General features: G+C 44.9%; 1 protein-coding gene across 3 annotated transcripts; it reads left to right on the top strand.

Moving 5' to 3' along the window:
* Positions 1-9,598: 9,598 nt before the first annotated feature.
* LOC124008590 lies at positions 9,599-13,206 on the top strand. 3 transcript variants are annotated; one of them, XR_006834118.1, is made up of 5 exons: positions 9,599-9,883; positions 10,275-10,673; positions 11,875-11,928; positions 12,082-12,179; positions 12,365-13,206. XR_006834118.1 is itself a non-coding variant. In XM_046319985.1 (4 exons), the coding sequence occupies exons 1-3, from the start codon at positions 9,682-9,684 to the stop codon at positions 11,883-11,885; spliced, it is 612 nt and encodes a 203-aa protein (XP_046175941.1). In that variant the 5' UTR covers positions 9,605-9,681; the 3' UTR covers positions 11,886-11,928; positions 12,365-13,202. The 3 variants fall into 3 exon arrangements, 1 of the variants encoding a protein (XP_046175941.1); XR_006834117.1 differs by having other exon boundaries at positions 9,604-9,883; positions 11,875-12,179; positions 12,365-13,205; XM_046319985.1 differs by lacking the exon at positions 12,082-12,179 and having other exon boundaries at positions 9,605-9,883; positions 12,365-13,202.
* The last annotated feature ends 835 nt before the right edge of the window (positions 13,207-14,041 follow it).

Raw genomic sequence — 14,041 nt, 5'->3', positions numbered from 1 at the left:
AAATTACCAGACTTCTTCTGCGCGCAGTCTGAACACGCAGCCACGAAACGGCGCGTGTCACGCTCCTGAGTCGGCCACCAAAAGCGCTGGCGAATAGACGCAAGAGTGCCTCGAACACCGGGATGACCAGCTAACTTGGCAGAGTGAGCCCACTGAAGAACAGCCAGACGAGTGGAAACAGGAACGAAAAGGAGGTTACTAGGACAAGCGCGGCGACGCAGTGTGCGTGAGTGCTTGCTTAACCTGTCCTTCAATTCCCCAGACTGTCAACCCGACAACACGCCCATAAGGAAGAATCCCTCGAGATCAGTAGAAGCCACAGAAGAACTAAACAGACGGGATAAGGCATCAGGCTTGGTGTTCTTGCTACCCGGACGGTAAGAAATCACAAACTCGAAACGAGCGAAAAACAACGCCCAACGAGCTTGACGGGCATTAAGTCGTTTGGCAGAACGGATGTACTCAAGGTTCTTATGGTCTGTCCAAACGACAAAAGGAACGGTCGCCCCCTCCAACCACTGTCGCCATTCGCCTAGGGCTAAGCGGATGGCGAGCAGTTCACGGTTACCCACATCATAGTTGCGCTCAGATGGCGACAGGCGATGAGAAAAATAAGCGCAAGGATGAACCTTATCGTCAGACTGGAAGCGCTGGGATAGGATGGCTCCCACGCCTACCTCTGAAGCGTCAACCTCGACAATGAATTGTCTAGTGACGTCAGGAGTAACGAGGATAGGAGCGGACGTAAAACGTTCTTTTAGAAGATCAAAAGCTCCCTGGGCGGAACCGGACCACTTAAAACACGTCTTGACAGAAGTAAGAGCTGTGAGAGGGGCAGCAACTTGACCGAAATTACGAATGAAACGCCGATAGAAATTAGCGAAACCTAAAAAGCGCTGCAACTCGACACGTGACCTTGGAACGGGCCAATCACTGACAGCTTGGACCTTAGCGGAATCCATCTGAATGCCTTCAGCGGAAATAACGGAACCGAGAAAAGTAACGGAGGAGACATGAAAAGAGCACTTCTCAGCCTTTACGTAGAGACAATTCTCTAAAAGGCGCTGTAGAACACGTCGAACGTGCTGAACATGAATCTCGAGTGACGGAGAAAAAATCAGGATATCGTCAAGATAGACAAAAACAAAAATGTTCAGCATGTCTCTCAGAACATCATTAACTAATGCCTGAAAAACAGCTGGCGCATTGGCGAGACCGAACGGCAGAACCCGGTACTCAAAATGCCCTAACGGAGTGTTAAACGCCGTTTTCCACTCGTCCCCCTCTCTGATGCGCACGAGATGGTAAGCGTTACGAAGGTCCAACTTAGTAAAGCACCTGGCTCCCTGCAGAATCTCGAAGGCTGATGACATAAGGGGAAGCGGATAACGATTCTTAACCGTTATGTCATTCAGCCCTCGATAATCCACGCAGGGGCGCAGAGTACCGTCCTTCTTTTTAACAAAAAAGAACCCCGCCCCGGCCGGAGAAGAAGAAGGCACTATGGTACCGGCGTCAAGAGACACAGACAAATAATCCTCGAGAGCCTTACGTTCGGGAGCCGACAGAGAGTATAGTCTACCTCGAGGAGGAGTGGTCCCCGGAAGAAGATCAATACTACAATCATACGACCGGTGAGGAGGAAGGGAGTTGGCTCGGGACCGACTGAAGACCGTGCGCAGATCATGATATTCCTCCGGCACTCCTGTCAAATCGCCAGGCTCCTCCTGAGAAGTAGGGACAGAAGAAACGGGAGGGATGGCAGACATTAAACACTTCACATGACAAGAAACGTTCCAGGATAGGATAGAATTACTAGACCAATTAATAGAAGGATTATGACATACTAGCCAGGGATGACCCAAAACAACAGGTGTAAACGGTGAACGGAAAATCAAAAAGAAATAGTCTCACTGTGGTTACCAGATACTGTGAGAGTTAAAGGTAGTGTCTCAAATTTGATACTGGGAAGATGACTACCATCTAAGGCAAACATGGGCGTAGGCCTGTCTAACGGTCTGAAAGGAATGTTATGTTTCCGAACCCAAGCTTCGTCCATGAAACAACCCTCAGCCCCAGAGTCAATCAAAGCACTGCATGTAGCACCCGAACCGGTCCAGCGTAGATGGACCGACATAGTAGTACAAGATCTAGATGAAGGGACCTGAGTAGTAGCGCTCACCAGTAGCCCTCCGCTTACTGATGGGCTCTGGCCTCTTACTGGACATGAATTAACAAAATGTCCAGCAACTCCGCAATAGAGGCACAGGCGGTTGGTGATCCTCCGTTCCCTCTCCTTATTCGAGATGCGAATCCCTCCCAGCTGCATGGGCTCAGTCTCAAAGCCAGAGGAGGGAGATGGTTGCGATGCGGAGCAGGGAAACACCGTTGATGCGAGCTCTCTTCCACGAGCCCGGTGACGAAGATCTACCCGTCGTTCTATGCGGATGGCGAGAGCAATCAAAGAATCCACATCTGATGGAACCTCCCGGGAGAGAATCTCATCCTTAACCACTGCGTGGAGTCCCTCCAGAAAACGAGCGAGCAGCGCCGGCTCGTTCCACTCACTAGAGGCAGCAAGAGTGCGAAACTCAATAGAATAATCCGTTATGGACCGTTCACCTTGGCATAAGGAAGCCAGGGCCCTAGAAGCCTCCCTACCAAAAACTGAACGGTCAAAAACCCGAATCATCTCCTCTTTAAAGTTCTGGAATTTGTTAGAGCAATCAGCCCTTGCCTCCCAGATAGCTGTGCCCCATTCTCGAGCCCGGCCAGTAAGGAGTGAAATGACGTAAGCAACCCGAGCTCTCTCTCTAGAGTATGTGTTGGGTTGGAGAGAGAACACAATCTCACACTGCGTGAGAAAGGAGCGGCACTCAGTGGGCTGCCCAGAGTAGCAAGGTGGGTTATTAACCCTAGGTTCTGGAGGCTCGGCAGGCCAGGAAGTAACAGGTGGCACGAGACGTAGACTCTGGAACTGTCCAGAGAGGTCGGAAACCTGAGCGGCCAGGTTCTCCACGGCATGGCGAGCAGCAGACAATTCCTGCTCGTGTCTGCCGAGCATGGCTCCTTGGATCTTGACGGCAGTGTAACGAGCGTCTGTAGTCGCTGGGTCCATTCCTTGGTCGGTTCCTTCTGAGATGCAGGTGAAAGAGGACCCAAAAGCGACTTAACAGAAACAGAGTTTATTTCAGTCCAAAACGGAATAACAGAAATCCTCTAGACTTGTAGAGGGGGAAACAACTGGAGAAGCGGCCACAGACTGCAGGTCGCTTCGGGTAGGCGCAGGCCGTAGTCGACTGAGACACCTGCTCACACGCAGCATCTGATGAAGGCAAAAAACACGACAGGACAGGGCGATACACAATCACGGCAAAAACACGACAGGACAGGGCGAAACGCAATCACAGCATGGTGAATACAATACAAGGAACCGACGGGACAGGAACGGAACACAAAGGAATAAATAGGGACTCTAATCAGGGGAAAGGATCGGGAACAGGTGTGGGAAGACTAAATGATGATTAGGGGAATAGGAACAGCTGGGAGCAGGAACGGAACGATAGAGAGAAGAGAGAGCGAGAGAGTGAGAGAGGGAAGGGGGAGAGAGAGGGCTAGATGGAGGGAAAGAACCAAATAAGACCAGCAGAGGGAAACGAATAGCATGGGAAGCACAGGGACAAGACAAGATAATAAATGACAAACATGACATGTAACTGAAATGATAGTACACTAAACTGCATTATTGTTTGTTATAGTTTTTTCTATTGGCACTTACTTGGATTTGACCATGATAATGATGTGATGCGTGATTTCGCCTAGCTCAGAAAAAAATGGTCTTGTCTTGTTTGCCCACCATTCACTCTCTAAGTACGGTACATTGTTTCCAAGGTATGACAGGATGAGAGTGAGGCTTTTATTAGTTAGTAAATACTAGAGATGACTAGGACAGCAACATGAACATTATATTTTTATTGAGGCGCAGTGATAATTTTCAAAGGCAACTGTTAGCAGGCATAGGGGTGTCTGTGACGGCCAATCAGCATTTGGTATGATTCTTGTCCAATCAGCCTCCAGGAACCAAACAACCTATTTTATAAGTATTGATAAGTCAACTGAGATATCTGATCTGTGTACCTTTATCAGGCAAAAGGTCATCACGTAAAATAGAGATTCACTTCATGACCAAAAGTATATGGACACCTGCTCGTTGAATATCTCATTTCAAAATCATAGGCATCGATATGTAGTTTGTCCCCCCTTTACTGCTATAACAGCCTCCACTCTTCTGGGAAGTCTTTCCACTAGATGTTGGAACATTGCAGCGGGGACCTGCTTCCATTCAACCACAAGAGCATTAGTGAGGTCGGGCAATGATGTTGGGCGATTAGGCCTGGCTCACAGTCGGCATTTCAATTCATCCCAAAGGTGTTCGATGGGGTTTAGGTCAGGGTTCTGTGCAGGCCAGTCAAGTTTTTCTCAACAAGCCATTTCTGTATGGACCTCACTTTGTACACGGGGGCATTGTCATGCTGAAATAGGAAAGGGCCTTCCCCAAACTGTTGCCACAAAGTTGGAAGCACAGAATCGTGTAGAATGTCATTCATTGTATGCTATAGCGATAAGATTTCCCTTCACTGAAAATAAGGGGCCTAGCCCAAACCATGATAAAAAGCCCCAGATCATTATTCCTCATGCACCAAACTTTACAGTGGGCACTTTGCAATGGGGCAGGTAGCGTTTTCCTGGCATTTGCCAAACCCAAATTTGTCCGTCGAGATTGCCAGATGGTTAAGCGTGATTCATTATTCCAGAGAACGCGTTTCGACTGCTCCAGAGTCCAATGGCGGCGAGCCTAACACCACTCCTGCAGACTCTTGGCACTGTGCGTGGTGATCTTAGGCTTGTGTGATTTTGCTTTCAGGGGCAGTTTAGAACTCGGTAGTGAGTGTTGCAACCGAGGACAGACAATTTTTACACGTTTACGTGCTTCGACCGCCTGGTGGTCCCATTCTGTGGGCATGTATGGCCTTATAGATTATCATATAAAATGATGCGTTACACACAGACTTATACACAAAGCCCACAGACCGCAATACCTTGCTATGTTCAGATAGTATGCATCCCCTTCCCCTCAAGATCGGTCTACCATATATCCAGTTATGCAGGGTAAAACGGTTCTGTGACCACCAGACAGACTTTGACAGCAATGCTAAAAAAATACAGATCATTTCAAAATGAGAGGCTACAAGGACAAAACTCTTGATGCTGCAATGCAATCTCAAAAACCAAGAGAGGAATTACTAAAAACTCAACCAAAGAAGAAAAACAATGCAACCATCTTTTGCACCAAGTACACCAAGTGTTCGGAGAAAATGAAAGCAATCCTGAAAAAGCACGGGCATATTCTGCAAACAGAGAAAAACATCGCACACCTCTTCAAGGAACCCCCACTGGTGGTCTATAAGCGTGGTCGCAATTTAGGAGACAGCTAGGTGAGATCTGACACGCCCCCTGAGCCCACTCAGACACTCTTGACACCCATTCTAAATGAGAACTACAAATGTGGCTCATGCACACAGTGCAATAGCATTATAAAAACATCCTTCTTCAGACACTCACATACAGGTCAAAAAATACCTTTTACGGGTACCATCTCATGCAAGACCAAGGGAGTCATCTATCTCATCACCTGTTTATTTGGAAAAGCTTATGTAGGACAAACGAAAATACATTGAAAACAACACATAGCTGAACACCGCAGCTCAATCAGGTGTAAGAACATTGACTTTCCAGTCACTTTGTTGAAGCTAACCATCAAATCTCCTCCCTCAAATACACAGGCATTGAGCATGTTGCTCTACCAAGGAGAGTAGGTAACATCAAGATCCTACTACTACAAAGGGAAGTTTACTGGATATCCTATCTACAAGTCCATGCTAGGTAAAGCTCCGCCTTATCTCAGTTCACTGGTCACGATGGCAACACCCACCCGTAGCACGCGCTCCAGCAGGTGTATCTCACTGATCATCCCTAAAGCCAACACCTCATTTGGCCGCCTTTCGTTCCAGTTCTCTGCTGCCTGTGACTGGAACGAATTGCAAAAATCGCTGAAGTTGGAGACTTTTATCTCCCTCACCAACTTCAAACATCAGCTATCTGAGCAGCTAACCGATCGCTGCAGCTGTACATAGTCTATTGGTAAATAGCCCACCCATTTTCACCTACCTCATCCCCATACTGTTTTTATTTATTTACTTTTCTGCTCTTTTGCACACCAATATCTCTACCTGTACATGACCATCTGATCATTTATCACTCCAGTGTTAATCTGCAAAATTGTAATTATTCGCCTACCTCCTCATGCCTTTTGCACACAATGTATATAGACTCCCCTTTTTTTCCTACTGTGTTATTGACTTGTTAATTGTTTACTCCATGTGTAACTCTGTGTTGTCTGTTCACACTGCTATGCTTTATCTTGGCCAGGTCGCAGTTGCAAATGAGAACTTGTTCTCAACTAGCCTACCTGGTTAAATAAAGGTGAAATAAAAAAAGTAAAAAAAATAAAAACATTGACCCCTAGTGGTCTGAATATTACTTTGATCTCAGGCCCTTCTTATGAACAATTATCTCTTTTATGAAGTCTTATAAATTGATATATTCTTTCAACAGCTTAGTAGCGTACACCTAATATATTCCCCCTGTTGATGATGCTTATTATGCATTAAGGTTGAACCAAAATACTACATGTAACAAATATAAATGAATTAGGAAGCAATTAAATATGTGTAATTAAACAATAATGTATGTAGATGCTAATATTATTTGTTCAATATTCAATTATGTTTGCATATGATAACAATAGCCTAATATATTTAATATGCCATAAACTATTGTTTTTGTAACAGTTTCACTCAATTCATTCTAATTAACTTCATCATTATGACACACTCCTCACTATTGTCATTGGTTGCTCTAATTGCACTGGTTGCACTGTTGCACTGTTTTTCTACATAACCTGGTTCAAGTATTCATGACATCACCCTGAAGAAGGCACATTGATGCCAAAACGTTGGTGATTTACCAAATAAATTACTGGAAGTTTATATATGGAGTGTACGACTCTCTTGATTTTTATAGTTTATTCGCCGTTAGTCAGAACCTCCACACAAAATAATTTTTCTGGGTGTGTTTTTTATAGCTGGTGTGACCTAACATTTCGTGGCTGAGCAGTTGCTCCTAGTTTCCTGTCACGACTTCCATCTTAGTTGGTGCCTCTCCTTGTTCGGGCGGCGTTCGGAGGTCGACATCACCGGCTTTCTAGCCTCCACCAATCTATATTTATTTTTCCATTTGTTTTGTCTTGATTATACACACCTGGTTCCCATTACCTTTGAATTATTTCCCTATTCAACCCTCTGGCTCGTAGAGCACTCGAATGGGCCAATGCAGTCTGGGGAAGGGAAGGACCGATGTTGGACAATTATGGGGATTTTACCCACCGCTTCCGGGCGGTTTTCGATCATCCACCTGAAGGGAGAGCGGACTCTGGCCGCTGGCGCTGGATGGAATGAGCGGGCCCTGATCAACCACTACAGGTGTAGTCTACACGAGGACGTTTGTAGGGAGCTAGCCTGCAGGGACACCATGCTACCTTTGACCAGCTGGTGGATCTATCCATCAGGCTGGATAACCCGTTGGCCTCCCGCGAACGTCTGGATCGGGGTCCATCAGTTACATCCCCCAGCACCTCAGAACCGACGGTGATGGAGCTAGGAGGTGCTGCTATGAGGGGGACCGGAGGGGGGGACATTCCCTGCACCACCTGTGGCCTCAGAGGGCACAATGCTGGTCGGTGCTCGGGAGGTTCTCCAGGGAGTCGAGGCAGCAGGCAGGGCACTGGTGGATCATCCCAGGTGAGTAGGCACCCGACTCACCCAGAGCTTCCTGTTTCGCAACATGTGTGTAAATATAGAATTTCCTGAGTTTTCCCCGCATTCCCAGCATAAGGAGCTAGTAGATTCAGGTGCAGCTGGGAACTTTATTGATCGTTCAATGGAAATTAGATTAGGGATCCCTATTGTTCCTGTTGATATGCCCTTCCCTGTACATGCTTTAGATCGTCGTCCTTTAGGGTCGGGTCTGATCAGGGAGGTCACAGCTCCACTGTGTATGATAACGCAGGGGGATCGTAAGAGAAATTATTCTCTTTCTGATTGATTCACCTGCATTTCCTGTGGTGTTGGAGCGTCCCTGGTTGGCCAATCATGACCCCACTATTTTGTGGAAACGAGGCTCTCAACGGATGGTCACGTCAGTGCTCAGGGAAGTGTGTAGGTGTTTCCATGGGTGCAACTACAATAGAGAGTCCAAACCAGGTCTCCACCATGCACATCCCCCCTGAATATGCCGATTTGGCATATTCAGTAAAAAGAAGGCGACTCAATTACCACCCCATTAACGGGGGGATTGTGCGATAAATCTCATGGTAGACGCAGCACTTCCCAGGAGTCACGTGTATCCTCTGTCACAGGAGGAGACGGTGGCTATGGAAACATATGTTTCCGAATCCCTGGGGCAGGGATACATTAGGCCTTCCACTTCACCTGCTTCCTCAAGTTTATTTTTTGTGAAGAAGAAGTTGGAGGTTTACGCCCGTCTTTTCCATTTGTTTTGTCTTGATTGTAAACACCTGGTTCCCATTACGTTTGAATTATTTCCCTATTTAACCCTCTGGAGCCATCATGGTTTCGTTCATGTTTATTGTTGTCAGTTGTCTCGTTTATGTGATTCTGGATTTTCGTTCTCCTTGTTGGAAGATTGTTTTTGAGTTAAGTTACTATTATTACTCATCTCTGTGTCCTGCGCCTGACTCCGCCTCACCCACATCACCTAGACTCTGACATTTCAACTTCAAAATAGAAGCATTTACAGTTGACCGGGGCAGCTCGAACAGTGCAGAAATCTGACAAACTGACTTGTTGGAAAGGTGAAATCATACGACAGTGCCACGTCGTAAGTCACTGAACTCTTCAGTAAGGCCATTCTACTGCCAATGTTTGACTAAATCAAATATCATATTATTGGTCACATACACATTCAGCAGATGTTATTGCGGGTGTAGTGAAATGCTTGTCTATGGAGATTGCATGGCTGTGTGCGCAACTCTATACACCTGTCAGCAATGGGTGTGGCTGAAATAGCCAAATCCACCAACCCACATACTTTTTTTATATATAATGTATAAGCCAGGCTGAGAGATGTTCTGGGAACAATGCTTGATAATGAAATATCTAAGTTCAAGATATTTCATATACCACTGCTTGAAAGCACCAAACTTTTCTACTATAAACGTCTATTTTACAACTAGACAAAGAGTAGAAATGTCAGTGTTTGTCATTCATCTAGGCTGTGGACCAGTCTGTTTAGCTAACGCATTCCACTCCTTGTACTCTGTGTCATATGCCAAAGAGCACGACAGGAGTGTCAAGGATGGAAATAATAGCTAACCAGACTGGTAACCATGGTACCACAGTCAGCTGTGCCTGTAAGTGTGTAAAGGTACATGAGGGTGCACCTGTGTGCTGACATGAGGAAGGAATTCCAGTGCCTGGGTACAGGAAAGCAGAAGAGGTTGGACTTCTTGTAAATGCTAGGAAGCGAAAGTCAAACGTACTGATGTTGACAAACAAAGCCAAGGGACTTTCCAGTGAAAGCAAGCCTGCTTCCTTAGTCATATCTCATAGTCTGTCCTGTGTGTATGAGGCAGTAACGGAGAGAGACAAAGAGACAAAAACAAGGACCAACACAATGGAGGACGAGAAGACCTATGACCCCGGTGACAGGACACTCAAGTTTGTCAACAGACAGGATGACATTAGTAAGGCTTCTTTATGCCTCTCTTATGATTAAAAGGCAATGCTTTGAAAAATATATGAACTGTATAGTCAACTGTGGCCAGACAGTGTAGATTGTATCTTGAAAGTACCTCATGTAAAGGCATTAGAAACATATCTATCATGTTGACTATTTTCTAATTAAAATGTAATGAAATGTAATTAATCATCTGAAATGGAATGTTGAAAGGAACATAATCACATCCTGTATATGGTTGGTCTCTGTGTCGTAAATCATTTGGCAGCATTCATTGAAACTGGATTCCATTTATGTAGGTTTGTCCCCTTCTGTTCCCGTGTCATTTGTACATTCTCATGCATCACTTGTCCCAAGGATACATTTTTATCACTGTTTTCATTGTTGTTGTGTCTCAGCTCTGGATGATATCCCTGAAACCTTGAGGGCAGAGATGTCCTTTGGTTACGCGGCCATCCCAAAGTCACTGTCCAAATTGTTTAAAAGCCTGAAGCAGTTAAAAGGTCCGGGGCCACACTCTGACCAGAGGCTGCAACTGCTGCAGAACTGTCCAACTGTCGCCTTGCCCCAGGTACATGGGGTCACTGCCTGCCCCTCCATGCGTGCCTGTCCCACCTGTGGTGCACTATTGGAGCATGACATGACCGCTTGTAAGAATTTACTCTGCCCGCGTTGCGAGAAAGAGTTCTGCTTTGTGTGCCTTAAGCTCAAATCTGAGTGCATGAAGACCAGCTCACCATACAAAGCCTGCTCTGCTGGTGTTGCCCCCAGGCAGACCTCCATACCCACCTGGAGTGGTAATTGAAGACTTTATGCATATATATCTATCACTTTCCTTCCCATGAGCCATCTGATCCAATACACTTCTCACAAGATATGTTAAGATAGTAATACAGTAATCAACAAAAATCGATTCACGATATTTCAGAAATGTATTGTTGAGAATGATGAATGAGGTAATTGTATAAGTGGCATAATATTATTTTGTAGTATCTTTATTATCAAATTGTTACTTTACTTTTATCAATGTTCTAAAGTCCTACTGCTAATGTCCATCTATGTCCATCTTAGTCTGTTGGTGTAATAACATTTATATCTTATATGAAATTATTTGTTTATGTCTGACTATTTGTTAACATTGTACAATGAATATGAATTATAGACCAACTTTGCATTCATACAAGGAAACAGAAGTTCCTTATTATTTAACCCCCTGGGCAGATTGACATGCTATGATAAAGTACATGATGCTACCATACGAAACCTGGTTCATTGAGGTCTGGTCCTCACATAGGGATAGATAGAGGACTGTAGTGGCCAAAAGCTTGTTTTAGCATGGGAAGCACCATTGAGGACTTTTCCCCATTTAGGAGGAGTCAACTGGGTGGGGCTTCTTATGGGTTAAGGAAGGATCCCATGATTCCACCCGGGTCATCAGGTGGGATCAGCCAATTAATTATATTTGTGAGTAAACATTCCATAACTGCAGGTGGCAGTAAATCGCCAACCTTGACGTTATACTGTACCTGTTCAAATAACACCCTCCAGGTGGCAGTAAATCGCCAACCTTGACGTTATACTGTACCTGTTCAAATAACACCCTCCAGGTGGCAGTAAATCGCCAACCTTGACTTTATACTGTACCTGTTCAAATAACACCCTCCAGGTGGCAGTATGCACCCTTTCAGTTTGTTTACCAACTCATAGAAGTAGTAAAATAAGGAAATTGACTACTTCAAAATGGAGATGGCCTCAATGGCACTGCCCGTGCTCTCACAGATGCTATGAGATACAATGATGCAATGTCCATCTAAGTCTATTGGTCCTCATAAGACTACACAAGTTCTTTACTAATGGGGCTGAAGTCAGATAAGACTGGGTACAAGGTAATCAAAAGAGTTCATGTTATTACAAACACAGTTAATGAAATATTGATGTTAATGATGCAATAGTATTGATATACAAAGGGATAAAGTTTTGGTTTGTTCTCAAATTTAGGGGCCCATTGATTGCTATGGAATCCCGGCATTCTCCATCATGGCTCAGTATGAGGTAAGGATCATTTGTAGATTGTTCGTAAGAGTCATTGTTACTGTAAGATATCTTAATAAAGAGTTGTTTTATTGGTGTGGCAACCAGGTAATGAGCACTATTTCTCTTTGATGTATTTTCATCTGTGTGTGTTTGTAACTCATGATAAATCAGAGAACAAAGAGGACGGATGGAAAGCTAAAATAGGTCAACTGATAGGGAAGGGAGCATACGCCAACCAGGGAAATGCCAGCTACAGCAGCATATGCCAGGTATCCGGTGTAATCAATCACATGATCAGATATTACCCGTCTCAGAGATTTTTGTACAATCAGTAACTTATTTCTCTGTAGATTGCCTGTCAGATTTGATCATGTATTTATATATTTTCAACAAGACAACAGCTTTTAATTTGAATGTTTTTGTCTTACCATTTTGTGTTCTATTGTCACACCAGCCTTCGCTTTGGCTCCCCCTCCTGTTCAGCTCAGGCATTTGGAGTCGTCGGCCTACTAGCTGCCGAACCAGCTGCTGGCAAACGCCCTAAACTCATCAACCCTGGACTTGTCTTGTCATCATTACACACACCTGGCTCCAATCCCCACTCTATCACTCTATATATACTCCCTTTGTCATTTGTCTTTGTCTGTCATTGTTGTTTTGTTTTCCTGAAATGAATCGCTGCTACTAATTCCTGAGTACCTTGTTATTTTCTGCACTTTGGGTTTCGTCCCACTTTTTATAGAGATATATGTGTATATATATATATATATATTAGTGCTGTAATGAATTCAGTAATTCTAAACCTGGGACTACCTCCTGCTTACTCCTCTCTACACTTGTGACATCTATTGCCATGGTGATAGTCAAAGGAATGGGATCCCAGGTCAGTGTACCTTGGTCTCAGCACTCTGCGGTTATAACCCTCTAGTCAGCCTGAGAGAATAATGATCCTTAGTTAGTGCCATTACCATTATTTCATTATAAAAAAACGGATGCACACTAGTTCTGTTCAAATCTATAAACACAACACAAACAAAATTCCAAGCAATGCCAGCTTGGTGAAATTAGAAGAGCGATGCATCCCAGCTGTCACGCATCCCAGCTGTCACGCATCCCAGCTGTCACGCATCCCAGCTGTCACGCATCCCAGCTGTCACGCATCCCAGCTGTCACGCATCCCAGCTGTCACGCATCCCAGCTGTCACGCATCCCAGATTTGGCATGGGTCCTCAGATCCTCAAAAGGTTTTACAGCTGCACCATTGAGAGCATACTGACGGTTTGCATCACCGCCTGGTATGGCAACTGCTCGGCCCCCGATCGCAAGGCACTACAGAGGGTAGTGCGTACGGCCCAATACATCACCGGGGCCAAGCTTCCTGCCATCCAGGACCTCTATACCAGGCGATGTCAGAGGAAGGCCCTAAAAATTGTCAAAGACTCCAGCCACCCTAGTCAAAGACTGTTCTCTCTGCTACCGGAGAGCCAAGTCTAGGTCCAAGAGGCTTCTAAACAGCTTCTACCCCAAGGCCATAAGACTCTTGAACAGGTAATCAAATGGCTACCCAGACTATTTGCATTGACCCCCCCCCTTCTGCTGCTGCTACTCTCTGTTATTATCTATGCATAGTCACTTTAATAACTCTACCTACATGTACATATTACCTCAATTACCTCGACTTCGGTGCCAAAGCACATTGACTCTGTACCGGTAACCCCTGTATATAGCCCCGCTATTGTTATTTACTGCTGCTCTTTAATTATTTGTTATCTTTTTCTTTTTTTGTTGGTATTTTCTTAAAACTGCATTGTAAGTTAAGGGCTTGTAAGTGAGCTTTTCACTACATCTGTTGTATTCGGCACATGTGACAAATACAATTTGATTTGATTTTGACATACACAGACTGTAGCTCAATGATTGTGGTTGAGTAAGGCATTTCATTTTATTAAAGCTCTATAAACTCAATGTTTTAGACAATCACCATTGTGATTTTCATTTAACCTTTATTTAAAAAGGCAAGTCAGTTAAGAACAAATTCTTATTTACATTGACGGCCTACCAAGGGACAAACCCTAACCCAGGTGATGCTGGGCCAATTGTACGCCGCCCTATGGGACTCCAAATCACGACT

The sequence above is a fragment of the Oncorhynchus gorbuscha genome, linkage group LG21 (genome assembly GCF_021184085.1).
Source record: "Oncorhynchus gorbuscha isolate QuinsamMale2020 ecotype Even-year linkage group LG21, OgorEven_v1.0, whole genome shotgun sequence".
Taxonomy (NCBI): domain Eukaryota; kingdom Metazoa; phylum Chordata; class Actinopteri; order Salmoniformes; family Salmonidae; genus Oncorhynchus; species Oncorhynchus gorbuscha.
The sequence above is the reverse complement of the archived record's forward strand: the minus strand, read 5'-3'. Positions and strand labels throughout refer to the sequence as shown.